At 54.4% G+C, this 24,614-nt stretch overlaps 1 protein-coding gene across 2 annotated transcripts in view; it reads right to left on the bottom strand.

The window, feature by feature from the left end:
• Window positions 1-1,668: 1,668 nt before the first annotated feature.
• The window catches only part of SLCO2A1 (solute carrier organic anion transporter family member 2A1), an 83,611-nt gene continuing 60,665 nt past the window's right edge, over window positions 1,669-24,614 (bottom strand). The window contains exons 4-14 of one of the 2 annotated variants that reach the window (XM_024746249.1): window positions 19,705-19,932; window positions 18,828-18,926; window positions 16,809-16,945; window positions 14,902-14,980; window positions 14,217-14,381; window positions 12,985-13,174; window positions 11,232-11,397; window positions 8,719-8,882; window positions 5,324-5,388; window positions 2,745-2,868; window positions 1,669-1,907 (exon numbers count right to left, since the gene is read on the bottom strand). In XM_024746249.1, coding sequence (XP_024602017.1) covers window positions 1,787-1,907; window positions 2,745-2,868; window positions 5,324-5,388; window positions 8,719-8,882; window positions 11,232-11,397; window positions 12,985-13,174; window positions 14,217-14,381; window positions 14,902-14,980; window positions 16,809-16,945; window positions 18,828-18,926; window positions 19,705-19,932 — 1,538 coding nt within the window. In that variant the 3' untranslated portion in view covers window positions 1,669-1,786. The remainder of the gene's footprint in view (window positions 1,908-2,744; window positions 2,869-5,323; window positions 5,389-8,718; window positions 8,883-11,231; window positions 11,398-12,984; window positions 13,175-14,216; window positions 14,382-14,901; window positions 14,981-16,808; window positions 16,946-18,827; window positions 18,927-19,704; window positions 19,933-24,614) is intronic. The other variant, XM_024746250.1, reaches the window with a different exon arrangement.

Below are 24,614 nucleotides of genomic sequence, written 5' to 3'. Positions count from 1 at the left end.
CCATCTTCCAGAATCTGAAGGTTGGCATTCATTCTTCATGAGCTCAGCTGAAGACAGTGCCTTCAGAATTTGGTTAAATGGCAGCGAGAAGGACCAGGGTTAGTTGCAGGGAATCATTTTCCAAGCAGGCCATTTAAGGGCCTGAGGTTGCATGGAGCCTCCCTTCCAGAGTGAGATCTGTGGAAATAGAGCTGGTGGCTTTGGAATCAGGCTGTCTGCGACAGTGGCTTTCACAAAGACTTCGGTCCCACGGCAGTGTGGCCGTTGACATTCCACCATATGAGGCCTTTCTGGAGGTGGCTTCTGGACGGGTCTTCCAAGGGCAGTGGCACTCAAGAGATCTGCATGTGACCACGACCAACGTCCAGCTGCTCCAGAGGACATGGCGAGTCAGCTCCCTGTTCGGTAAAGGCCAGGAGCGGGCTCAGTCCGATGGGGCGTGGACGGTCAAGGTCTTGTTGACAATCTCCGAGTTCTTGCTTGTGCAGCCCCAGCCCTGCCCAGTGAGCCCACTCTGGGAGGAGGCCTTAGTGTAGATGGAGGGCGGGGAAGCTCCGGGAGAACCACACGCCAGCACCGCCTTGCACAAGGTCGGTCTCCAATAAATAAAATACTTGTGGATGAAAGGCCTCCCTTGCTGGTTTCTGACTCTGAACCTGCACCCACAGCGAAGCGCCTCTCAGCCCAAGTCCAGAGAAGGCGCTCACCCCTCTGGAGGTGGTGAGAAGAGGCTGAGAAAATGCTGATGCGTGTGTTCAGGGCCAGGAGAGTCAAGCTCTCGGGCCTCTACTTTGTGGGCTGCAGATGGCCGAGCAGCCTGGCAGCTTTTGACATTCCCTGGGCTTCATCACCTGTTTTGTGGACATCCCTGATGGCCTCCCTCTACTCCACGACACACGGGCTAAAGTCCAGATGAGGGAGCCCGTGTGAAGCCACCTCATCTGCGCCTGGGGAGGCTTGTGGGGGAGGGGTTCTTCCCACCACTCTGAGATGACGAGTCCTGTCCTCACACCGTGGAGTGGGGCCTGGGCATCACGGCTATCCACAGCCGGCCGCAGGTCTTCACTACAGCGTGGCATTCTTAGTTCGAGATATACCCCCAGAAAGACAGAGATAAACATGCACAGACCCGTGTACGGAAGGGCCTAGAGTTAACGTGACGGCATTTGGATGGCCCATCCTTGGGTGTCAGTCCCAGCTCTGGTGCCTGAGCGTGGGTAAGTGAGAGGGGAACAGCTGGCCGTACTTCCCAACGGGGAAGCTTCCAAAGTGGCCTCTCGGGGCAGGAAGCGAGGATCTGAGGGGAAGGGAGCCAGCCCCCCCTGGGTTCTGTGCTGGTGCCGAACCCGGAGGCAGAGGGGGCTGCAGCCGGCCTCCTCCTCCCCCAGCCTGGTTCTGGCCAGTAAGAGCTCAGCCCTCCCTTCTTCCTCTGGGCAGATACCCAGAGGTCTCTCCGCCTGGGAAACCACCCACTACGGGGCTGGGGGCGCAGAGCTGCCTCAGTGAGCATCCCTACTGCGCAGGATGAGCCTGGGCCTCTGGGGGCCCCTCCCAAGGGGCCAGGGAAGACCCAGCCCTCCAGCTCTGTGCCCCCCCGGCCCGGTGCACAGCGGCCCCAAGGGACCCTGGGGTGCTCTGGGAGGCGGGGACAGGGAAGGCAAATGGTGGTGGGGTTTTCTCTCTTATTTAAGAAATGAAAAGGAGATGCCGTGTTAACGTTAGTAAATGTGGGCAGGTGCGGGGCAGGGTCCGCTCTCGAGAGCAGAGCGGCGGCCGAGGTCGCCTGTCAGATGAGGCTGGCGGCCTTCTCCTGCACGTTGTACTCCTTGTTTTTCTTCACCCGCCAGCTGATGTAGAGGAGCAGCAGCGTGCCCAGAGCCTTGTAGCCCACCTGCAGGCCCAGGTACCTGTGGGGCAGGAGACAGGTCCTGTGAGGGGTGTGGAGGCTCTGTGGGCAGCATCACAGTGGCCCGGGCCAGGTGTCCTCACCACTCAGGGCAGGATCCGGGCCCACCCAGGTGGGGCCGCTCTCCTCATTCCTTTTAACCCCAGGACCACAGGCCTCGCAGGGAGTAGGCAGGGAGTAGATGTGGGACTCCCAGTCCACTGCTTCTCGTCCCTGCGACCCCTGGAGGGCCAGAGAAACACTGCAGACCCAGCCGCCTGGAGGGTCCTGCTGCCCAGCACAGCCAGGAGGGGGCACCTTCCCGTTGCCTCTTGGTCTGCCCCTCTCCAGGCCTTCTATGCCACTCCCACGCCGTTTCCAGATCCCGTCCTGCCCCCTGAAGCCCACTCTCCCTGCTGTTTCTGTCTGTGTGATGAGGCAGCAGGTGAGGTGGCTGGAAGAGGTGCCAAACTCAGTGGTGCTGCAGCTGGGTGCCGCCTGCCCTTGGCCTCTGCCAGGAGCCGTGACGGGCCACCTCTTTCTGAGCAGTGGGAGGCTGGCCTGGCATCATCATCCCACAGCCACGGCCTCTCCCTTTGAAGAACCTCTTTCTGCTGTTGTTCCCGCCCCCCGAGGGTCAGTGGGGACCGCAGAAGGGGGGCCACAACAGAGCAGCCCCTGAGTCTTGGACGGCTCTCTATGGGCCCTGAAATGCTGGTCACCGGTGGCCCCGCTCCCTGCCCAAGGCAGCTCCCCTCCTGCCCTCTCCCTCGGAGGCCTGAGAGCCTCACAGTTGCCACCGGAGCAGATGACGGCCTCTGCTTGGGCCTGGGGCCTGGCACGGCGTGCGGGCCCTCACCTGTCTCGGAGAGCGTCGTTGTCGTAGTAGATGCAGGCCCCTCGCCTTCCAGAGCACTGCGCGCCCCAGCGGATGCAGGAGTAGTCGATGGTGAGGCCGTAGAGGGCTGGAGACGGCAGCCAGGCTGGCATCAGTGGGAAGAGAGTTCAGAGAGCTCAGGTCACGTGGAGCTGCCAAGAGAGGCACCCGGCAGGGTGGGGAGCGAGCCCCCCAGCGCCCCTGCACGGCTCACGGGCATGAGCACGGCTCTGCCCCACCCTGGGAACCACAGTGACTTTGGAAAGCAGAAGAGCTTTCCATGAAGCCTGAATTATTCTTTCACCAGAGGCTTAGAAGAGAAAAGGGGCCTGAGCCATCCTTCCAGGGCAGAGTGAGTCGCAGATGTCACCGTGGGCCTGCTCAGACAGATACCATAGTTCCCACACTTGGGATTGCTAGGCTCCACTGGGTGGCAGGAGGCTCTCAAGGACACCAACTCCTCGGGTCCTCACAGCAGCCCGGAGGTGGGTGGGTGTCCTCATTTTAACGGGGAGGAAGGTGGGCTTGGCTGGCTCACCTTTGCATAGGCAAGCAGGGTTAGGGCTGGACTTTGCACCCTAGTTTTTGGAGGTTCAGATCCCACATTCTTCCACTACATGAAGCTGCCCTGCTGGTTTAGACAACACCCCCAGCAGACCCCCAATACCCTGGCTGCTCAGAACCTCCCAGGCCCCCTGAACTTCCCCACAGCTGAGTGGCAAGAACTGGTCCAGCAGGGGCCATGCCCTACGGCTGCTGAATACTCAGATGAGCCCCACATCCTTAGCTACAGATCCAGGCAGTCACTGGACCGGGGAAGGGCTTGGCCGGATCCACACCTGGGCCAGGCCACCCCATTCTCAGAACCACTCTGAACAGCCTCTCAGGCTCTGTTTTGGGCCCTGTGGGAAGCTGCTTCTAGAGGAAAGAAAAAGGCAATCTTCTGCTTCTGGCTCTGCCCAGAGGTGGGAACCTTCAAGAACCAGCCTCTCTATTCAGACCTGCTGGCTCCCAAATCTCCAGGTGAACAGGGGATGGAAACTGGACACAAGGACTGACCTTCCTGAATGCTGTTCCCTGAATAGAAATAAAGTCCAGAAAAATTTTCAGCCAAGTCCCAGTGGGTAATTTGAAACTTGCCAAGTCCTTTTTTCTACCCAGGGTGGAATTGCCTTCTCAGGTGATGAATGGATCCTTCCAGCCTGGGTTTTCTATCTGTGGTGGCCACACTGAGTTATCTGAGCTCAAATGACAAAACAAAGGCAGCAGGTGCTTTGAGCCTCAGGAGAGGGGCTGTTTTCATGGTGGCTGGAAGAAGCAGGGCAGGGCTCTCCAGAGCCCATCCTGGCTGCTGTTGGGCCGGGCGGAATGTAAGGTTTCCTTCCCAGTGGAGGTTTCAGAGCAAGTTATAAATGATAAGTTATAAATGGAAAGGCACTGTGGTGACGACCATACCTCTGCCACCAGGGCAGGATAGATCTCAGTGTCCTGTGTCCTTTGTGCTTGTAATATAGGCCAGAGGAGCAGAGTCTGAAGGGGGGCTTCTGGGGCGAGAGGAGCAAGTGGCCAGAGACCGAGAAATCCCACTGAAAAAACTGATTCACTCCTCATCACCCCACACCTCCCCCAGGAGAGACATCACCCACACACCCCAGTGTGATCACGGAAGCTGCTACGGGGTAAAGGGCAGATCAGACTCCCAGATAATAATGCACCATGCGCTCTGCAGGATTTTCAGCGTTTAAGGTCAGAAAGCGCACCCTGATCACAGATGAAGTCCCTCCACTGCAGTCACTGTATTCCCGCTGCGGTGCATGCCCCCGGGTCCTCAATAAATCTGTCATTTTATCTGGTCCCTTTACTTAGTGTGAATCCGTCCTGGAATCAGTCCCTTTACTTAGTGTACCTTCACTGCAAGGGTCTCCATATTAGTGCCCTGTGTTTATCTAGTACTTGGAGGTGTCCAGAAGGGACAGTCCAGCGTGAGCAGTCTGGGAAAGGACCTGCAGGGCAAGCTGGGTGTTCCCTGATGCCTGCAGGCAGCTCGTCCTCCTGTAGCCAGTCCTGATTGCTGTGCACAGTTCCCTTCCTCCTGGGTTCTGGGCTGCTTCAGGCAGGGTTGGTCGGCAGAGGGCCCCACTTTGCTAAATAGAGGTAGGAGGAGTGTATTTTGTCAAATGGAAAGGAAGCCAGGGCTGGGCTCCGCTGCCGTTCTGGTTGGGACAGGAGCACGAGGTTTTGTTCCTACAGCGAATTCTTGGAGAGAGATGAAGAAATACTTGCCTTCAATGTTCTATTAGGCATTCTCAGCTGCGTCCACTTTTCCTTTTTCTTACATACTTTCATTTGGTGTTTAATGCCATAGATGGAATGTTTCCTAACCTCGAGTGATGGGGAAACCGCCCACGTGGGATCTGGCATTTACTGTTGTGTTGATTGTGTACAGCTTCTCTTTACGACAGAGATGAGACGGGGCTCTCCCCGTCCCCACCCTGCACCCCACAGCCCTCTGATTCCCCGTCATCTGGGGCCACGAGGAGGGGGGTATCTCTGACACTTACCCAGTAGACGCATCAGCAAGAACTGTACTCCGATGGCAAATGACTTTTCCTCCTGGTTCACCACGCTGAAAAGGCACACAGGAAGTCAGCAGTGGGAGGGCTCAGGGCTGCGCCTTCCCCCCACCGGGGCAGCCTCAGCCTCAGGGCGCGTCGGAACCTGCCCTCACGTGGCCTGGCTGGGTTCCCCGGGGCCCCGAGCTCCCGTTGCTCCTCTCAATGGTTCTCAAAGCATGATCACTGGACCAGCAGCGTCAGTATCCCCTGGGAACTTATTTGCAAGGCTGATTCTCAGGCCTCGCCTCAGAAGAAGAGTCAGACACTCTGGGGATGGGGCCCAGCGATCTGTGTTGGAAGAAGCCCTCCAAGAGATTCTGTGCACACTCAGGTTTGAGAACCACTGGTCTCTGCGATTTTCTGGGCTGCCCAGAGCCCCCTTCAAGAAGCAAAGGACAGAGCGTCTGGGAGCGGAGAGGATACTGAAGGCTGTGTTTATGGCCGCAGGTCTGAACAGCTCCTGTGGTGTTTACAGCAATAGAAGACAGCCCTGATACTAAGTGTAATTAGGGCCCCTGGGCTGTCGGCTCCTGTGTGCAGCTAAAAGAATCCTCTACTCTGGGCCGCTTCGTGGGCATGCGACCTGTGTGGCCTCACAGGGCCCCACCCTCAGAAAGGTCCCGTGTTTGCTTTAGTGCTCTGCTGTGGCTGGCTTGAAATGCTTAATAATTTTCAAACCAGGAGCCTTGCATTTCCATTTTGCACTGGGTCCTGAAAGTTATGCAGCCAGTCGTGCTCCCACCCTTCTTCTCTAAAGAGGAGAAAAGTGCTTGGCTGAGGAAGGAGGTTCAGAGAGAGAGGAGGCAGGCTGTCTGGAGGAGGTACCGCCAGGCCCTGTCATCCCGGCTGGGCGTGGAGCAGAGCGAGGACACGCCCTTCCACGAGGTGGGGGGCCAGGGGCCGGCCAGCTGGGGCACCAGGCTCCCCTGTGCCCTGAGTGCACACACTCCTGAGCGGGAGCTGGCTGGGGGAAAGCATTCGGGGGCTGAGGGGCCAGCAAGGGAGGAAACTCAGAAGTAATCCCCAGGTCTCTGCACACGTTTTGTTTTACCTCCATAGTTCTGCTAGCAAACTGGAAAGGGACCTTCTTTCAGCTTCTCAGAATACCCACTGGGGTGAAGCAGCGGGGAGGCACCCACTGGGATCCCCCAAGTGGGAAGTGCCTCAAATCTCAATCTCATGGACACTCCCTTAATTGCCCATAGATGACTTCAGTGGTCCAATCCATAGTAGAAGCTTCTGTGTCTTGGTCCTTATCCCTGGGCAGACTCCTCTGGATTCTCAGCTAAATGGGACTTGGGAACCCCAGTTTGGCTTCTGATAGAGATTTTGAGTTCCTTGTACTCTCTGCCCCTTCAGCCCCGAATTAACGCTGGCTCTCTGACCTCTCTTTCCTGATACATTTTCGGCAAACCTTCACTCCCAGCCTGTATTTCCATGCCTGGCTGGAGGCCACGACTGATACAAATAAGGTTTGGGTCACCTACAATGCCATCGTTAAGCCTCCCCTTCTCCATACTACACAGCATCCATTCTTTCATCTTTCCCAGTGGGATTTATCTTTAAATCATTTTGGGATACTGGGGCCTCTTCTCCAATTTCACTCCAGCCCCTGACCAGAGATTTTCTAGAAAAGCCCACCCTGTGGTTGAAATGGTGCTTTGCCCCCACTACTTCCCCATCCCGGGGGCTTGACAGCCCTCTGGGAGGTGATCTAACAGGGATGCCCTTCTCTGCTGCTCAGGGACTTCCTTATCCTATTTCCTCTCCTCGTCATGGCCACCCACACACCTTTCTCAGGATCACTGGGTCCACCATGGTCCATCTGACTTGGGGTGCAAGAAGGGAAGCCCACTCAGGGGCCTTGGGTGAAAGCACGGGTACTTGGAATGCACGGATGGGGAGCAGTGGAGGAGAGGGTGGTGCTGGGAGGCAAGGTGCTCCCAGCGTCCCTACACAGTCTTGCGGAGTATGCTAAGAATGCAAGATCCTGACTGTTCGCTTCGTGGGCCATTTCCCGGGGTTGTGGCTGCAACGAGCATCCTTGAGGCATGAGGTAAAATCTTCTAGACCAGCAGCAGGCTTGGTCTATATAAGCAGTGGCTCTCCCAAGCTCAGTGTTCCTTAGCTGTGACCGCCCTACACCCACTGCAGGTGAAACATACACCTGAGCCCCTCCACGTCACCCAGTAGGACTTGGGGGGCATGGACAAATGATGCTGCAGAGGTTCACACTGCTTGCTGTGCTGTGAGCAGCAAAGTCCTTTGGCTTTGACCCGGGAGTCTCCCGGCCTCTGCCAGCATCCTTGTGCAACAGTAACAGAAACAGGAGCTTGGTAGTTTGCAAGCTAACTTGTAAATAAGGTAAAATCCCAGACCCTTCCTCATCTCCTAGTCTTCTGGGGAAACTAGGTCATTGCCACCTAGCTAGCTGATAATAGTAATAGCAATAACAATAATTTGGTTAATAGTGATAATTAATCAATATGCAGAGCACCTTGTATTTACAAAGCAATTTACCATATAACCCTGACACCAATCCTTCGAGGTCAATATCATTAACCCCCTTTCATCCGCGAGGAAACTGAGACTCGGTGAGGTGGGCAACACCCAAGGACTTTCAGCCAGTACATGGCAGAAGTGGGCCTTTGACCCTGGCCCTGGGCTTCCAGATCCTGTGTTTTTCCCTCTCTGCTTGCCAGACGGATGAGGACACGAGGGAGGCAGACAGGGGGTGAATTATGCCCACTTGGTTGAAACCTTATTTTCTCCTTCGCCGAGGATGAGGTGAAGGGAGGTCACTCCCTGTCCACACCTCAGGGGCACCTCAGTGCTGTTGTAACAGGATACCTCTGTCCTCCCCTCCCACCTGGCCAGCCGCTCCCTTCTGACCTGGCTCCTAGCACATTGCGCTTTTCTCATTTCCATCCTTTCTGTGGCCCTCATTCTGTCTCTGGAACTTTCCTCATTTTCCTTCCCCGATTTTATGTATCCAACTGAATTCTCCTCCACCCTCTCAGTTCTTTTAGGACTTGAAGATAAATGAATTTACAGGCGTGCAATCAGGCAGCCTGGCTTGGTCATGTGGCTCAGCCGTCAGGCTCTGCCCTCCCTGTGCGGGATGGAGGCACAGGGACCCCGTGAGACACGGAGTGAGGCTGCAGCGAGGGACTCCCAACAAGCCCGGCACAGAAGCCCCCGCCACTGGCGCACCAGCATTATCTCCCTGTATCACCCCAAGAACGTCCAAGGACACTGAGGGGCACGAAAGGCAGGAGAGCTGAGAAGGGGGCAGCTGGGCACGAAGTGAGGGAAGTGTGGGGAAGGAGAGGCACACTCACCGCAGCACCATCATGTAGAGAGGGTTGTGGGAGATGCAGGCTATGAGCGCCACAAAGGAGATGAGGAAGATGGCCGGGAGCAGGAAGTGGGCGCAGGGGATGGGGCACGGGCCCGTCTTTGCTGAAGCGGATCCTCCTCTCACGCAGCTGCAGTTCGAGTAGGTCTTGGAAGGAGAGGGAGGGGAACGGGGGAAACCTGCTGTCATTATTTCGATTCCACATACTTTTAAATGCCTGCTCCAGCTCTCGCTCCTCTGCCCTCCCTGGGGAGCTGGTGATGCTGGATGCAGAGGTTGGACGGGAGACCAGGTGGGGGTTTCAGGTGCCCCATGGATCCTGCCTCTGACCACTATTTGGGCAACAGAAACCATCTTCACCAAAACCAGTTGTCCAGCGTGGGCTGGGCTCTTCCCGCAGTTACACCCGCATCGGGATATGTAGGATTCCACTGCCAGGCACGGCCCACCCAGTGGGGACCAGGGCCTGGGAGGGCCCTCCTCTGGAGCAGCTATCAGCAGGCGGACTCTCAACCACTGCGCCACCAGGGAAGCCCCTGGGTTGCTGTTTTTGCTGTTTGTGTGTTTACTTCAGGGACGTTAAAGGAAGATAAAAATAGGAGGAGATAGCAGTGGGAACCCAGAGGAATCTACTGTACTTTCTGCCTGAGAGGAATTCTTCCTGTCTGCAAAGGTCTCTGTCTCAAGTCTGCGAATCCATACGGCTCGACACTGTTGTATAGCTCTCCTTGGTGGCCACTGCCTGTCAGGTGGCCTTCACCTTTTCTCTCACATTGTCTGATAGACCAGCCTATGGTCCAATTACTGTAAGTGTCAAAGCAGTTATAGGGGCAAGATTAGAACTAATGAACTGGTATGCTTCCTTCTACCAGGCATTGGAACTATGTACCCTTTTTACTTTGGCTGCTAGGAAGCTCATAGTTAAGTTATATACAGTGTTGCTGCTACCTCCCTCAGTCTGGATTTTTTTAAACATAGATAGTTTTCCTTATAATTTGCTATTTTTTCTTGATATTATGCTAATGGTTTTTGGTCTTGATGTGCTTGTGCTGTTACTGGAAACCTGTCAAGATTATTTCTGGAAATAGATGAGTCAGAGGTAAGTAAATAAAGATAAGAAAACCACAGAAGCCACCACAGGCTCCTCCAACTAGAAGGCAACTGAGAGAGCATCTTGTCCAAGTTCTTTGTCCTCCTGCTGCCTGAGAACCACGCTCCTCTGTCCGCAGAGCTGGCTGTGGAAGCAGCCTTGTCCTGTCCTCTCAGGGGAGGATGGTAAATGGGTGTAGCCTTGCCTGTGCCCTCCACACAGGCTTAAAGGAATAAGATGCATCCTCTCCTTAGGGCATCCTCAGGGGAACTGCACAGACTTCCCAGTGCTCTTAGGAAAAAGAACATCCAAATCCTAACCTGACCCCTGCCTGCTCCCTGGCTGAGCTGGGTATGACACTTCTCCTCACTCCCTGGCAGCCCTGGCCTTCTCTCTTTTCTCCTGTGCCAGCTCATTCATGCCCTGGGGCCTTGCAGCTGCGTTCATTCTGTTCCTTTCACTCCCAGGTCTTCATAGTGTTTTCTTCTTCTGGTGGTTCAGTTCTCATGTCACCTCCTCAGGGAGGCCCCCAGGCATTCTCTGTCCCATTAAGTCTCTTCATGGCATGGGTTACTTTCTAAAACTCCCTTGTGCATTTATTTGGTAGAATACAAACTCATGAGGGCAGGGACCTGGGCTGATGGGTTCCCCCCTGAATACTTAGCACCCGTGGCTGTGTCTGGTGTTTACTAAGTATTTGCTGAATAACCGCACAAACGACTGGACTTGGTTTGCTGCTGTCTGGTCCTGGGGGGCTGGGAGCCGTAGTGCTCTGAGGGCTGGCCAGGACCTCACCAAGTTAGCCTGGTGAGTGTGGGCTACCTGAGTGGGAGGCTGTGGCCGGGAGATACCTGGCCTTGCACAGACATGCCCCAGGCTGAGGCAGCACCCTGAGTTCTAGTCTCAGATCTGCTCCTAAATAGCTGCAGACTTCAAGCCAGTTGTGTGGCCATAGGTGAGTGTCGAGAGGGATTGAACCAAATGACCTCTATCACCACTTCTGGCTCTAAGCTTCCAGGTCCACATCACAGAGGCCCTCTGCCCTCGATTTATCTGGGCCAGTCCATGTGGCCTTGCAACAGTGCCAGGACACAGACAGGCCCATCAGGATCCTTCAGGGTGAGACTGGCAGTCCTCAGCTGAAGGAATGCTCTGGCTTGTTTCTGGTCTGAGCATTGTTAGGCCTCAGGAATGTGAATTTGTTGGACATCGGCCAATCTTTAATTGACTTTAGGCTGTAGACATCTGGTCATGACCCTAGGGAAGGGGAGGTAGAGAGAGGGTGGGTGTGGCCCAGAGGCCAGGATGCTGGGAATGAGTGGGGTGCAGCCCTGCCCATCCCGAGTGGAGGAGCAAGCTGCAGGGGCACACACTCGGCAGTGGCCCGGGGCCCCTCCGGCCCTTACCGGTTGCTTGGAGACTACAGAGCTGACGTTGATTTCACTGCAGCCAGCATGGCAAGGGGAGAGGTACTCAACCCCATCGTCTCCACAGACCGGGTGGAAGATGGAGTCTGGGCACGAGCAGTCCCTGCGGCAGGCGGGAGGCTGTGGATGTATAGAACTTGATGTGCTGCCAGCAAAACAGGAAACGGGAATCAAACAAAGCAAGACCAAAGGAAAACCTCTCCACTCCAGCCCAGCGTGAGTTCCCCGCCTGGTTGGTGTGCCTGTGCGCCTCTGTTTATCTTGGGCCAGTGCCACCAGGGATCTGAATTATGTCTATTGGAGCCAACAGTGAATTTGGCCAGTGCCCATGGCACCTCTACTTCTTCTGCTAGTAGGATCCCAAACTACTAGTCGTTGGAAATGCTTGGTTGGCAAATCCCCCACTTCGGAAGGGGTCGAGACAGCCAACCAGTCAGGACTCTGATGAGAGAGATGGCAGATGCTATGGGAGAGTCACAGGCAATAATTTCCCTTCTCTTCTCTTTCATCTGAGCTCGGGCTGAGGCCCCTTGAGGCAATCCAGGGTCTAGATGGCTCCCGTCTCTGGGTCTATGTAGCCATCACCCAGGTTACTCCATTCCCCTGAGCTTCAACCAAGGGATTTCACTGGCTGATCTCACCAATCTTACCATATCTGATATTCCTGATCTTCTTAGGGGAGGGTGGGGATTGGGGCCGATAAACCACAGTTCAGAGCTTTGCTAAAATAATTATACTAATCCTAGTTCATGGGCATCTCTCATGCTCCAGGCACTGTGCCCGAGGGCTTTTCATGCGTGCCAGCCATCGCAGTATTAGGGGTGCTCCTTTTGTGGATGAGGAACCTGAAGATTAGATAAGTAACTTTCCCCAACCAGTAAAGAACAGTGCCAGAACTAGGACCTGGTCTGATGACAAAGCCCCGTGCTAAACTCCCAGTGAAAGCCTTCTTGGTCTCTCTCAATCCACAGCCAGAAGACCAGGACAAACCAGGGGGTGGGGGGGTCCCATCCTGAGTGACACTCCCTTCCCTCATACCCACCAGAGACAGGAGAGATTCTTGCAAAGAGAAAGAGAAAACACCAAGGCTGAAAAGTATGGCATCTCCAAGTATTGCAACCTCACCGGGCAAAATCTTAAAGAAGAGCTGTTGAAAGGTGGCTCCCAGGAAAAAAGTAACGGCTCCTTGCTCAGCACACTCCCTCATGGGCCTCAAAGCCCTTCCTGTACATGAAGCCAGACTTAGAACTTAAAACCATGTTGCTTTATGCAAACCGACAGGTGTACTTTACCTGCCCTCTTCCTCACCTGCCCTAATTTTTCAAGTCTGCCATCACCTTCCTTGTTCTTTCTCAGATCTTTGCAGGTCTCCGTCTCTCATCTTTCTTTGGCAGCTCAATAAGACTCTAATTTTAGCCGGTACAGAGTGGATGCTAAAGGTAGCTATTTCCTGGTTCCTGAGGCTCACAGCACTACAGATTCATCCTGAAACCAAACTAATTAGTTTTTGGTGCTTCTTAAAAAACCGAACCCTAACCCTGATTGCTGGTGCCCCACTAGGACCCTCTGATTTCTTCTCATAATTGAGCACACTATTCAAGATCTGATTTTCTCAGTTGCCACATAAGAGATTAGATCAGCAAGGGAAAAGGAGAGAGGACAGTTGAAGAAGCAGAAAGGGAGACGTGTGGCAGCCACAGACAGGCTCTGGCCCCAGCCTCATTCCCACTACCTGCGGGGGTTGACCTCTGCCACGACTGGGGTGGAGCAGCCCATGAAGAACAGAGGGGCACAGAGGATCATGGAGATGGTGATGATGGTGGCAGCCACGCGGGGAATGGTTTGCAGAGAGAAAACAAAACGCTTCATGAGGATTCCTCCAAACAGCATCCCCAAGGCCGCAGCAGGGAGGTTCACAGCACCTACAGACGGAGAGAAGCTGGTCTGGGTGCACAGGCCTCACAGTGTGTGTGGGCCGCACACTGAGCTGGACCACAGAGAAGGGGGCATGGCTTCCTGAAGCGACATTCAATATGATTAATTGCAATAGTAATAAACGACATTAATTGAGCATTTACTGCAGAGTTATCTTGACATGGCAGACTGCCCTGCCTGTGCCAAGAATAAAGAAAGAAGTGGGGCCCTTGCAGCCAGAGGGATGTGGGTTAAATGTGCACTTATTAAGCGCCTTTCATTACCTGGCCCGTCCTTGAACTATGATCACATGGGGTTAGCAAGGCACTGGTGGCGCTCCCTGCCTGATGTGCTAGTCAGAGGCCAAAGGCTAGAGGCGTGAAGTCACAGCCAAGAGCCACACAGGAGGCCAGGGGTCACGCCCTGACCACCTTGCCACTTCCACATGGTCAAGCTCACCTGTGAATTGGGCCCCATAATTCCCTTGGGTACTTGGTGGGACCACATCAGTGCTTCTCACCCTCAGCTGCAAAAAACACCGATGCTGGATGCTGGACATTCTGCTTTCATTGATAGAGGGTGGGGCCTGGGCGTCCGTATGTCTTAAAGCTCTCCAGGGGAGCCTAAAGTGCAGCGGGGATGGAGAATCACTGGGCCCCATACTCCTTATCCAGGTGAATGTCTTCAAGTCATTGGAGAAGAAGGAAAAAACCCAGAGGCATCTTGCCCAGCCCCCAGTTCAATCCTCTCTCTTTCCTTTGTCTCCTCTGATGATGTCAGGGCCTTTGGGAGGCAGTCAGGCTTTCAGCCCCTCTGACAGGGTGGAAGTCATCCCCCAGCCTCCGCCCACTCCTGTCTGGAATGATAGGGGCCTAAGAAATCTGCCAACGTGGAACAATGCCAACCTAGACTGCCAACCTGGAAGAATGTCCTTAAAATTCTTTCTCTCGGGCAAGAACCCTCTGGCTCCTGCCTGTGTCCGGTCTGGGGGCTCCTGGCCCTGGGTGGGTGGCGGGAGGGCCCAGCTGCGGCAGCACCCGGGGGACTCACCGATGAGGAAGTTGGCATAGGCCGCAGAGGCGCCGTACTGCTTCTCCAGGAACTTGTTGAGGAAGGTGGAGAGGCCGGCAATGACGGAGGAGAAGGTGCACTGGGCCAGGACCACCAGCATGAAGAGCGGGCTCATCAGGAGGCTCAGGAAGATGCGGGGGAACCCTGCCAACAGGCTGCCATCAGGGCCGGGCCTCCGGGCAGCGGTCACAGGGTCCGCGACACCGGCCACTGCCCTTCCTCCCCCCGGCCCCCCTCCAGGCAGCTCCTCTCTCTTCCTCAGGGCAGAATCCAGGCCCCGAGCTGTTCAGTGGCCTGTTGGGGGCACACAGCCACTCGGACTCCACTCAACATGCTCATGGGCTGAATGAAAGGAGGACAGGCCTGGAAGAAGTCAGGCGGAGGGTGATTGTACATGATGGCCGCATCCACGGGAAGGGAGGGGAGAGGAGAACGTGGGCCAGGCGGTGTGGGTGGGGCTACCTCTGTCTGAGTTTGGGTCTCCTGCTATCTGCACAGCAGCAGTCACCAGGGCCCCTGGCAGAGCCCCTCGTGAGGGGTTGGCCAATTTTAGATCACCTGCTTTTAGTGCCCCTCACCACACCTAACACCACTTGGGCTGGGCTACCCCGGACCGCCCCCACCCCAAGCCAGCCCTCCCAGGGCTGCCGGGTCACTCAGTTACGTTTAACGAAATCCACCAGGGAGCTTCTTGACTTGGCCTCTTCCATCTTCCTTGCCTCATCCGCTATGGTAGGAGTCCTCTGAAGGCAGCGAAGGGGGTGAGGGTTAATGACCCAGGTTCCCTGCAGCCACCTTCCCTGGGCCCTTGATCCTTCTGGTCTCAGTGGCTCAGGGCTGGGCAGTGGTCAGCCACCCCGAGTGTGTGTGGGAGGGCGTCCAAAGCCATCATCATCTGTGTGTCGGTGAGCCCGGTGCTTGGCCACCGACCAGAACGCATCCATGCCAGGGCCTCCCAAGATATTATTTCATACCTGGGCATATTATTTCATATCTAACAGCTGGCTGATGCCAAAAGGCATCTGAGTGGATCTCACCCCTCGTCTGTCTGTCATGGCTACACTTCTTTCCTGTCCTCGGATTCCAGGGGCTGTGGGCTTCTGGGATGCTCTGGTCTAGCATGACCTCTGTTTTCCAGCTCTCTCTTTCTGTCTCCTCTACGGAGTCCCTTCTTTCTTCTGGGCCCAAACTTGGGTCCTGTTCAAGGCTCTGACCTGGCTCTCAGCCTGCACTTTCTGTGCAGACCTCCTCATTGAACTCGCCTTCCACTTCTGAACTTGTTAGCTGCAGCCTGAGGCCCCCAGCTCTGAACCACCACACAGACGCAAGGCCCCTGAGCTCTGACACCATTAGGATCCCCCAGGGACTTGTCAGCAGGCCTAGGAGCTCCCATTCATCTAGTGCTTTCTCCACGGTGGGCACCACACCCAGCGCTCTGCGTGCAACCTCCCATTCCTTACAACCTCCTCCCAAGATAGGGACTCTATCTCCAGTATTTTAAAGCGGAGGAGACTTAGGAGCAAGGACACTTGCCTAGGATCCCTCAGCTAGCTGACAAGTAGCAGAGCTGGATTCAGATTTGCCTTCCCCCAAAACCACCCCGATGTGCTGCCAACCTCTGAAATTCTTCCTCAAGACAAGCGGAGGCCCCTCTACCCTCGCCCCTCCTCCAGGCTGGGCCTAGATCTCACACACCTCATTGCCAGACGTCCAGCTCTGCCTCTGGCTCTGAACCTCAGCACAAATTTTTGCCCCTCTCAGCTCACTGCTGAGTCCTTCTCGGCACCCCCTCCGAGGACATCTACCCCTGCCCTTGCCTCATCTGTCCGGCAGCCATGGCCTTGGTCCTCAGCTGCATCCCCCATCTCTACACTGGCCTCATCAGATCTCCAGCCTTCATTCCTTCCCAACTCTCCAACCTCAACCTTGACCCAGCTGCCATGTTGTCACCTGAGTGGGCACCAGTTACTCAGAATTTCATGGGATCAGAACAAGTTTTAGACCCTTCAGTCTAAGGTCAAGGCCCCCACCCAGACTTCTCCCCACTGTTTTCCATTCTCATCCTTCCCTGATTTCTTTCCCCAACAGATATGACTGGAAGATGCAGGGCAGGGCAGTCGGCTCAAAGTATGCTCCACTCACAGCTCACCCTCACGCTCTGCAGCGCTAGGAATCCCCTTCTTACTCAGTCCTTTAGGATTAGACACGACCGGCCCTATCACATGCAAAAGTCAACTGCTCCAGGTCACATATGCAGCTTTTATTGGCTCTTAATTCTTTATCCCACTTTAGATGAACTCAGTGTTTCCTCAAACTACATTCCCTGGAGCCCTCCTAATCTCTGAGATGCTAACACGGTAAGGGAACACTGATGAGATACCATCTTTTGGAAATTCACAAGCACTCTCACCTCCCAAAGTCTCTCAGAAGTCCTGTATCATGAAACTTGTTTAGATTTCACCCAGAATTTACTTAACCTGCTGCAACTTCTCAGCTCTGTTTATTTTCTACCTCTACGTACTCTTATGAAACTCTCATAATAGGTAGAATTGTGGGTTCTCAGAAGCTTACCTCCATTCCTCTGGGCATTGCTCGAGGAAAGAAAAAAAAGGGGAAAGAGGTAACAACCAGGCAGGCTGAGGAAATGAGCAGACCCAGCCACCAGGCTCCTATCCATCGGGGGTCTCCGGGGCTCAAGTTAACTGCAGCTGAAGAGAAAACAAAGGACACAAGTGTTTGTTGGATGAATGTATGATCTCACCTTACTGATCGGGGGAACTTTCTTCCCATGATGCAGAAGAGGTAAGCTGTGAGCTAGCATCTTCATCCAGTCGGCGTTCTCTCTCCAGGCCACTCTGGTCTTCTCAGAGAACGGAGGCCACTGGGAGGATCAGTGAGGTTAACTTTGGCCTGCAAGCGCCATTTCATTGGTCAATTTTCAAACCCATGCATGTATTCTTGGTTTCCAAACCTGCACTCTTAATCACTGGATGCTACTGCCTCCCAACTTTATTGATCCCTAAGAAAGGAGGCCTCATAATCCTTAGATGCTCAAAAAAACAACCACCAACAGAGTAGGCTACCAGGCCTCTGAAGGAGATGCTTTCTTCTTTGTAGTCTCCCATCCACGTCTAAGGGTCTGCCACTGTGTTTCTCTCTGTAAAGAAACTACATGGGCATGGAAGGAGGGAGAAGATAGCAGAACAGCCCTCAGCCCAACACTGTCCTGGGCACTGTCCCTGGTGGCCTGGGAGCTCAGTTGCTAGTCTCTTTGGGCAAGGAAGAGCCAGGACCCAACTCAGGAAGTGCCAGTGAAGGGCAAAGATGGCTTGACCCTGAGCAGACAGCTCTGTTAGCTTTGCCCTTTCATTTGAAGTACAGGTGGATGACCCTGAGCAGATGACCTTGTGGTCAGACAGTTCCAGGGACAGGAGTCTATGGGCTCTGGCAGCATGACTGGGTTAAGGCCTGCCCACATTCTTTGTGAGACAGGCAGGTTCTGATCTGGGTGCTGGGCACTGGGGGGTGGGGGTGGGGTGTTATTCCTGAAGGTCTGGCTTGGACCTGCCTTCCAGCCACATCTGGCCTGTGGGAACTTACATATCACCCACACACGCCCCACGCATTGCCCCCCTTGGCTCTGCCCGGATGGTTTCCTCCACTGGGAAGGCCTCTCCCATCACCACCTGTGTAATTCCATCCACATGGGATGCAGACCTCACCTCCCTCCCTGGGAGGCCCTCCCTCATCACCTCATCAAGTACTTTGTCTGTCCCTCTGTTACACTGCCAGCCTTCCCTGCCTTGTGGGAGGCTGGGGTGTGTAAGGCAACCTCACAATAACCATATGCCCTTGCAGGGTCCATCCTGGGGTCGGCTCCCTGAACGGTTAACTCAGTACGTGTGCTCCTGTCTATGGACTGTACTTTCTCATCCTAAGATACACAGTGGCTTCATCCAGATCACTTTTTAAAGAGCTCACTCCTGTCAACCTCAATATATATCAGGCATGTTCTAAACACTGCAACATCTCTATTTCCCTATCATTAGCCCCTTTTTACAGATAAGGAAACTGAGGCACAGCAAGGATGAAGGTACTTGCCCAAGATCACTCAGCCAGTAGAGGAGGTGGAACCAGGATTAGACACAGGCTCTCTACTACCTGTGCCCACATGGTTAAACACGATGTTACACCCCTCTGGATGGGAGTCATAATCCATGTGTGTACTCTATGTAGTGCTTCTTCTTTTCCCCAAAAGAGCTCTTACCAATATTTTTTTAAGCAATCAAAACCATCTTAGAATCAAAGAATCATAGAGCTCTTTTTAATACCACCACCAAGACAGGCAGCTGTGGTGGCAACACCTGAGGCCCTGCCCTAGGTCTCAAGGTTTCCCGCTGCAGAAAGTGTGCTTTCTTCAGCAGCGCATCCCCCTTGCCCACCCCCACCCGCTGGAGAGAGGAGGCCCACCTGTCCGCTGACTACAGGAGGGAGGGAGGGAGTGGGTGGCGAGGGGGCCGTGAGCATTTAAAGTTCAAGCTTCATCCTTGTCCTGACTGGCTGGGGGTTGTGGTCCTGGCACACACTCACCTGTGTCCACTCTGCCGTAGTCCACAAAGATCTGTAGCATGACCGAGCCCAGCAGGTACCCGAAAGCCGGTCCGAATACAGAGATGGCAAATAAGATGGCTGGAAAGGGGAGGAGGAAAGGAGGCTGAGAGGGATTGAGAGGGTGGCAGCCTCGGGCTCTCTCCCTTGCTGAGGGCTTCCTGAGACATCACCCCATCTGTCCCCTGGCCCTGACAGGTCCACACCTGTGGCATTTACTACAGGCACTCAAGATCCTGAGATGTGCGGAACCAAAGTTGTTTCTCCTCCAGCCGGATGCCAGAGAGATCCGCTTGCTGGGACAGAAGCGGCCTCCTCGGCATTTACAGATGCTGGCCCAGGTGCGTGCTGGTGGGCAAATCTCCTTGCAGGTACAGTGTGGCAGTGGCAGCCCTGGGGGAGCTTGTGGGCCACAGAGCCTGTGGGTGTGGTCTGTCTGGTCTGGGCCGTGGGCCCTGAGGATGCTCAGTGTGGCTTGTTCTAAGGGAAGGATTTGGTCAGTCAGATGGTCATGTGCTATCTGCTTTGCATATGCTTCTTTGAGGCCAAACTTCTCCCTAAGTGGATGGCTCAGAGAACATGTGTGCCCAGCCTGTGCCCAGACGTGACAGACGCAGTAGCTACTGCTGGTCGAGGAGCTGCCCGGTGCCTGCCCTGGGACCAAGGGCTCACATACATCACCTCAGGTACTCCTACGTCCCCAGTGCACAGAGACTGTGGGCCCCATCCTGTTGGTGAGGAGCTGGGGCCTGGGCTGGGACTCAAACCAGGTGTGTCAGATCCCCAGACCTCTGCACGCATTGGCTGGGCCACGTCAGGACCCGCCCCCATCCCGCAGCCCTCTTCAAGCCCGACTCACAGATGTACAGGGGCGAGTTGTTGGGCTCCGAGAAGTCGTCCACATAGGAGATCCCGAACGGCTGGATGGGCACCGTGCCGATGCCTGCCAGCAGCTGGGCCACCACCATCAGACCCCACATGCTGCTGGTCTCCTTCCGGGAGTCCTGGGTGCTGCTGTGGCACCTGCTGGGGGGCAGGCCCTGCCAGTGTTTCTGACAGAGCTCAGTCTGGAGGCGGCTGCTGTTCCCTGCAATGAGACAGAGGGCGCCGGTCACCCCCACCCTGGAGTCCTGGCCGCATCAGCTGGCTTCGAGACCCGGACTTTCTCTCAGGCCTTCTGGAGTGGAGGGGAGAGGGTGGGCTCCCTGCCCTGAGGTGGCGCAGCCCTTGTCGGGTGTGAGAGCCATCCTCGTCTCCCGGGGATCCATTCCTTCTCCTCTCTGGGTACAGGTGGGGGGCTGGGCATGCAGGGATCAGTACCTTCCTCCCTGGGAAAGAGGGAGCCAAGGTCAACACCCAGGCTTGTCGGCCTTCAGCGCCCCTGTGCGCAGCCTCAGGCTCGGGCCCCCAAGGTGTGGTTCACTTTAGCAGGACAGAGGTCATTCTGTCCCACAGAAGATGGTGTCACCCCCAGCCTGGGATGCTCGCCGGGGGTCATGACCCCCAGAGCCCTCACTCCTAGATGAACCCGGCATTGGGTCACGCTAAAGAGCCCTGTTGTCAAAGGCATTGAACGTGCTTACCCAACCTGGCAGCTCCCAAGGATCAAGAACCTGGGAAGCTGAAGGGACTTTGAGACCCTCTGGTTTAAACCCTCCTGTTACAGATGGGGGGCGAGGCTGCACCCACAGGAGCTAGGCTGCACCTTCTGTGAGGGCCCCAGAGGCCGCAGTGTGGCCTGTGGGCACCAGTGCCTATGGCTTTGGGGACCTGGCCAGGCTGGACTGCCCCTCCCATGCCACTGTTTCCCATTTGGCTCACACTAAACAAAGAGCACTGTCAGCTCTCCGGGGCCTTGACGGCTCCTGAGGGCTTCTTTCCATGAGATACCTTCTTTTCCAGCCTTGTAGAAGCCAATGGAAACCGCTAACATCACTGATCCCTCTCCTTGGAGTCCCGTTTCACTCTCATTTGTGGCCCTCTCAGAGGTGGCAGAGCTCTGAGCTGGGTGGGCCTCAGAGTCCCACAGAGAGGAAAAGTGAGGGCCGTGGACGGGATATGTCCATCACACTAGACTCTGCCCAGTGCTGTTGAGTTCCGGGCTACCCTGGACGGTGGGGCTGGGGAGGGATCTGCCCTCCTATCGTCCCCTAACCTCCCGCAGACACACGTGCTTGTCCAGCCTGGCCCCAGCATCTCCTGTCCTCTATACTAGTGCCTGTGTAGGACATGTTTAAAAACCACTGGCCTAGGGGGCTCCCTCATCGATCAGGGGGCCCCTTGGCAAAGTGGGCCAAGACGCCTGTCTGGCTGAGGTCATCCAGACCTGACACCAGCCGTGTGCAGGGGAGCTGTGTGCACCCAGGCCAACGGCCAGCCCCAGACGTTTGGGAGTGTCCCTCTGTACCTTCACCCTCCCACTCCACACCCGCTGTCCCACCTTTCAATTCAGGGTTTGGATAGAGAGTGGTCTAACCACATGGGTAAATAGAAGGCGCCTCTTAGAATTAGAGTGGGGAGGTAGCCTTACTGACATGCAAAGACAGCTGTAACATCTTGTAGAGTCAAAAAATAACTAGTAGGGCTTCCCTGGTGGCACAGTGGTAGAGAGTCCGCCTGCCGATGCACGGGACGTGGGTTCGTGCCCCGGTCCGGGAAGATCCCACATGCCGTGGAGCGGCTGGGCCCGTGAGCCATGGCCGCTGAGCCTGCGCGTCCGGAGCCTGTGCTCCGCAACGGGAGAGGCCACAACAGTGAGAGGCCCGCGTACCGCAAAACAAACAAACAAACAAAAACTAGTAGTTTGGAGAAGAATATGATCCCTCATTTATAAAATGTATGCGGCCTGATGGAATATACAGAGAAAAACTCTGGAAGACCATGGTTCTCTCAGGGTGACGGGATTGTGATGATCTTTGTGTGTGTGTGCTTGCCTCAGTGTACTTTCTAATTTTTCTATAATGAACACAAGATACTTTTGAAATGAAGCAACAGTGAAAGCTTTTAAATTAAAAATATTTTTTTCATAAAAATATATAGCCAAAATGTAACAATGTCTCTCTCACTTTTAATTTCTTTGTTCCACAGCCATTGCCCTAGGCCTGCAAAAGTCAGGCCCATCACACTAGGGCCCACCCCACCTTCCTTGACGCCTCTCCTTGCTTGTGTATTGGGGCTTTCTCTGACTTACACGCTTTACTGTAGAGATCCAAGTTCCAGCGCCAGAATTTTTAAGCTTCTATTTACTGCACAGGCAGACACTGCCAAGGCTGTGACGTACATTTTGTCCTGTTCACAGGGGTTATTGGCCCACATAAGTGGCTGATCTGGGGCAGAGCTGGTATTTGAACCCATATGTGCCTGACTCAAAGTCCTTAATGAAATCGAATCTGAAATGGCAGTTTTGAAAAGACACAACACACATTTTTCAGGGATGCAGGAGCCAGGCCTGGGGAGATTCCTCTACCCATCCCTAGTTACATTCAAACACATGAGCCCTCTGACCTCTGTAAGTGGCTGGGAACTTCCTCCCAGGTAGAGGTATCCTGGAAAGGGGCTGGCTGCTGGGAGTTTTGCTGAAATCCGAGACAAAGAGACGAAACAAACACATGGTATAAAGAGTCAAGAAATTGGCTTTGGTGAAATAAGCCAGACACTGAAAGACAAATACTGTATGATCTCACTTATATGTGGAATCTAAAACAGTCAAACACAAAGAAGCAGAGAGTAGGATGGTGATCGCCAGGGGCTTGGGGGAGGGGTAACTGGGGAGGTGATGGTCAAGGGTATAAGGTTTCAGTTATGTTAGATAAGTTCTGGAGATCTACTAGACAGCATAGCGCCTCTAGATAACAATACTGCGCTGTATACTCAAAATCTACTAAGAGGGTAAAACTTAAGTGTTCTTAACACACACAACACTAATAAAGGGGCAGGAGGAAACTTTGGGGTGTAATGGATATGTCTGTGGCTTTGATGATGGTGGGTTTCATGGGTATATTCATCCTCAAATTCGTTAAGTTTTATACATTACTATGTAGAGCTTTTTACATGTCAGTCATATCTCAACAGAGGTTTTTTTTTTTTTTTAAAGAAAGAAAAATTGGTTTTAGCCCCAGGTAGCTGTATGATCTTGAGCAAGTTTCTGAACCTCTCTGAGCCTCAGTTTCCCTTTAGGCAGAGACCATAAGGTGGCCGGATAGGAAGAGTCCCTATGGGTCATTAAAGTGCTAGAAGGCTATGGTTCCAGAAAGGGGAGCAGGCATGAAAAGTTGGACACGCTGGTTAGTCAGCATGGCTGATGGCTGTGCCTGCCCCTTTGTGGGAAGGCTGGTGTGCCTCAGTGATGCTGTAAGGGCCTGATTCTCAGGATCGTCACTTTAGTCTGGAAGCACAAAGCTGTGAAATGTTCCTGCGGAGAAAGAGCCACTCCTCACCACACTCAGGAGCCCTCCCACCAACACTGCCCCATGTCCAACACTCAGAGACGGGGCTGTGGTGCTGGCAGACTCACGCCCATCCCCAGGGGGAGGCCCAGGTGGCTGTGGGCTGGCAAGGCCCATAGATGTTGGAGCGGCTGGACTGGGAGCCTGGGACCTGGGTTCTAGTCCTGGATCTGACTCCTCACGTCAGTGACCTTGACTTTGAGAGACCTCAGAGGATTCTGGGGAAGGGGCCATGCACTGTAGAGGGCGGGCGGTAGCCGGAGGGCCAGGCTCACAGCACACTCCGTGCCCTCAGTGCGGCAGCCACACGGACACCCCAGCGGGTGAGCGTTTACACGCTGTGGGCTGTGCTAGTCTTTAGAAAAAGACCCCACTACCCTTCTCAAGACCATATGGGCAGGTTCAGGAATGAGGGCAGAGCTGGTTGCCTGGCCCTGGCCACCCTCTGACCCGTGCTACCAACTGGCCAGGTGCAGCTGTGTGGTCACTCAAACGGTTGGCCACTCGCCCTGCTCACCTCCCTCTGCCAACTTTGACTGAGGTGACACACATCCAAAGGGCTCGTAAATTAAAAAGCTGCTCAAATGGGCAAGTTCTCAAATGGGCATTTCTTTTCAGAAGATTCAAACAAATTTCGAGTAGATTTTGTATGAGGAAATGAGCACAGTTTGGAGTTCCCTAAAACCGTGGGCTACTGTCACTTGCAAATGTGTTTGGCTGAGCTGCCTGTCTCTGTCTAGGTGTGACAGCAGCTCCCTGTCACATGTTGTCTTGTGGGCTATGGGGTGGCAGGGCCAGGTCTCCCTTAAGTGCAAGGGTGGAGTAAAGATCCCCCAAAGGCAAATGACCACACTGGGAAAGAGGTGCAAAGAATTGGCCCCTGCTCCCAGGGCAGCCACTGAAGGACCACACCCAGGCCCGTCAGCTCCCATGGACGATGCCTGCCTCACAGGGAAAAGCTGGGATGCTAAGACCTGAAAAGACACCTGGACACACCTCCCAAAGCCTTCTGTCTGCTGTGCTACATACATCATCAAAGAAGCAACCGCAATGTTGCCAAAATATTGGTCAAATCAAAACCACAGTGAGATACCATTTCATACCCTTCAAAAAACAGAAAACAAGTGTTGGGTAAGATGTAGAGAAATTAGAGCCCTTGTGCATTGCTGGTAAGAATGTAAAATAGTGCAGCCACTGTGGAAAACAGTATGGAAGCTCTTCAAAAAAAATTAAACATAGAACTACCATATTATCCAGCATGTACACTCCTGGGTATTTACCCAAAAGAATTCAAAGCCAGGACTTGAACAGATATTTGTACACT

Source organism: Neophocaena asiaeorientalis, unplaced genomic scaffold (genome assembly GCF_003031525.2).
Source record: "Neophocaena asiaeorientalis asiaeorientalis breed wild unplaced genomic scaffold, Neophocaena_asiaeorientalis_V1.1 scaffold437, whole genome shotgun sequence".
Taxonomy (NCBI): domain Eukaryota; kingdom Metazoa; phylum Chordata; class Mammalia; order Artiodactyla; family Phocoenidae; genus Neophocaena; species Neophocaena asiaeorientalis.
This window is presented reverse-complemented; position numbering and strand designations above follow the sequence as displayed.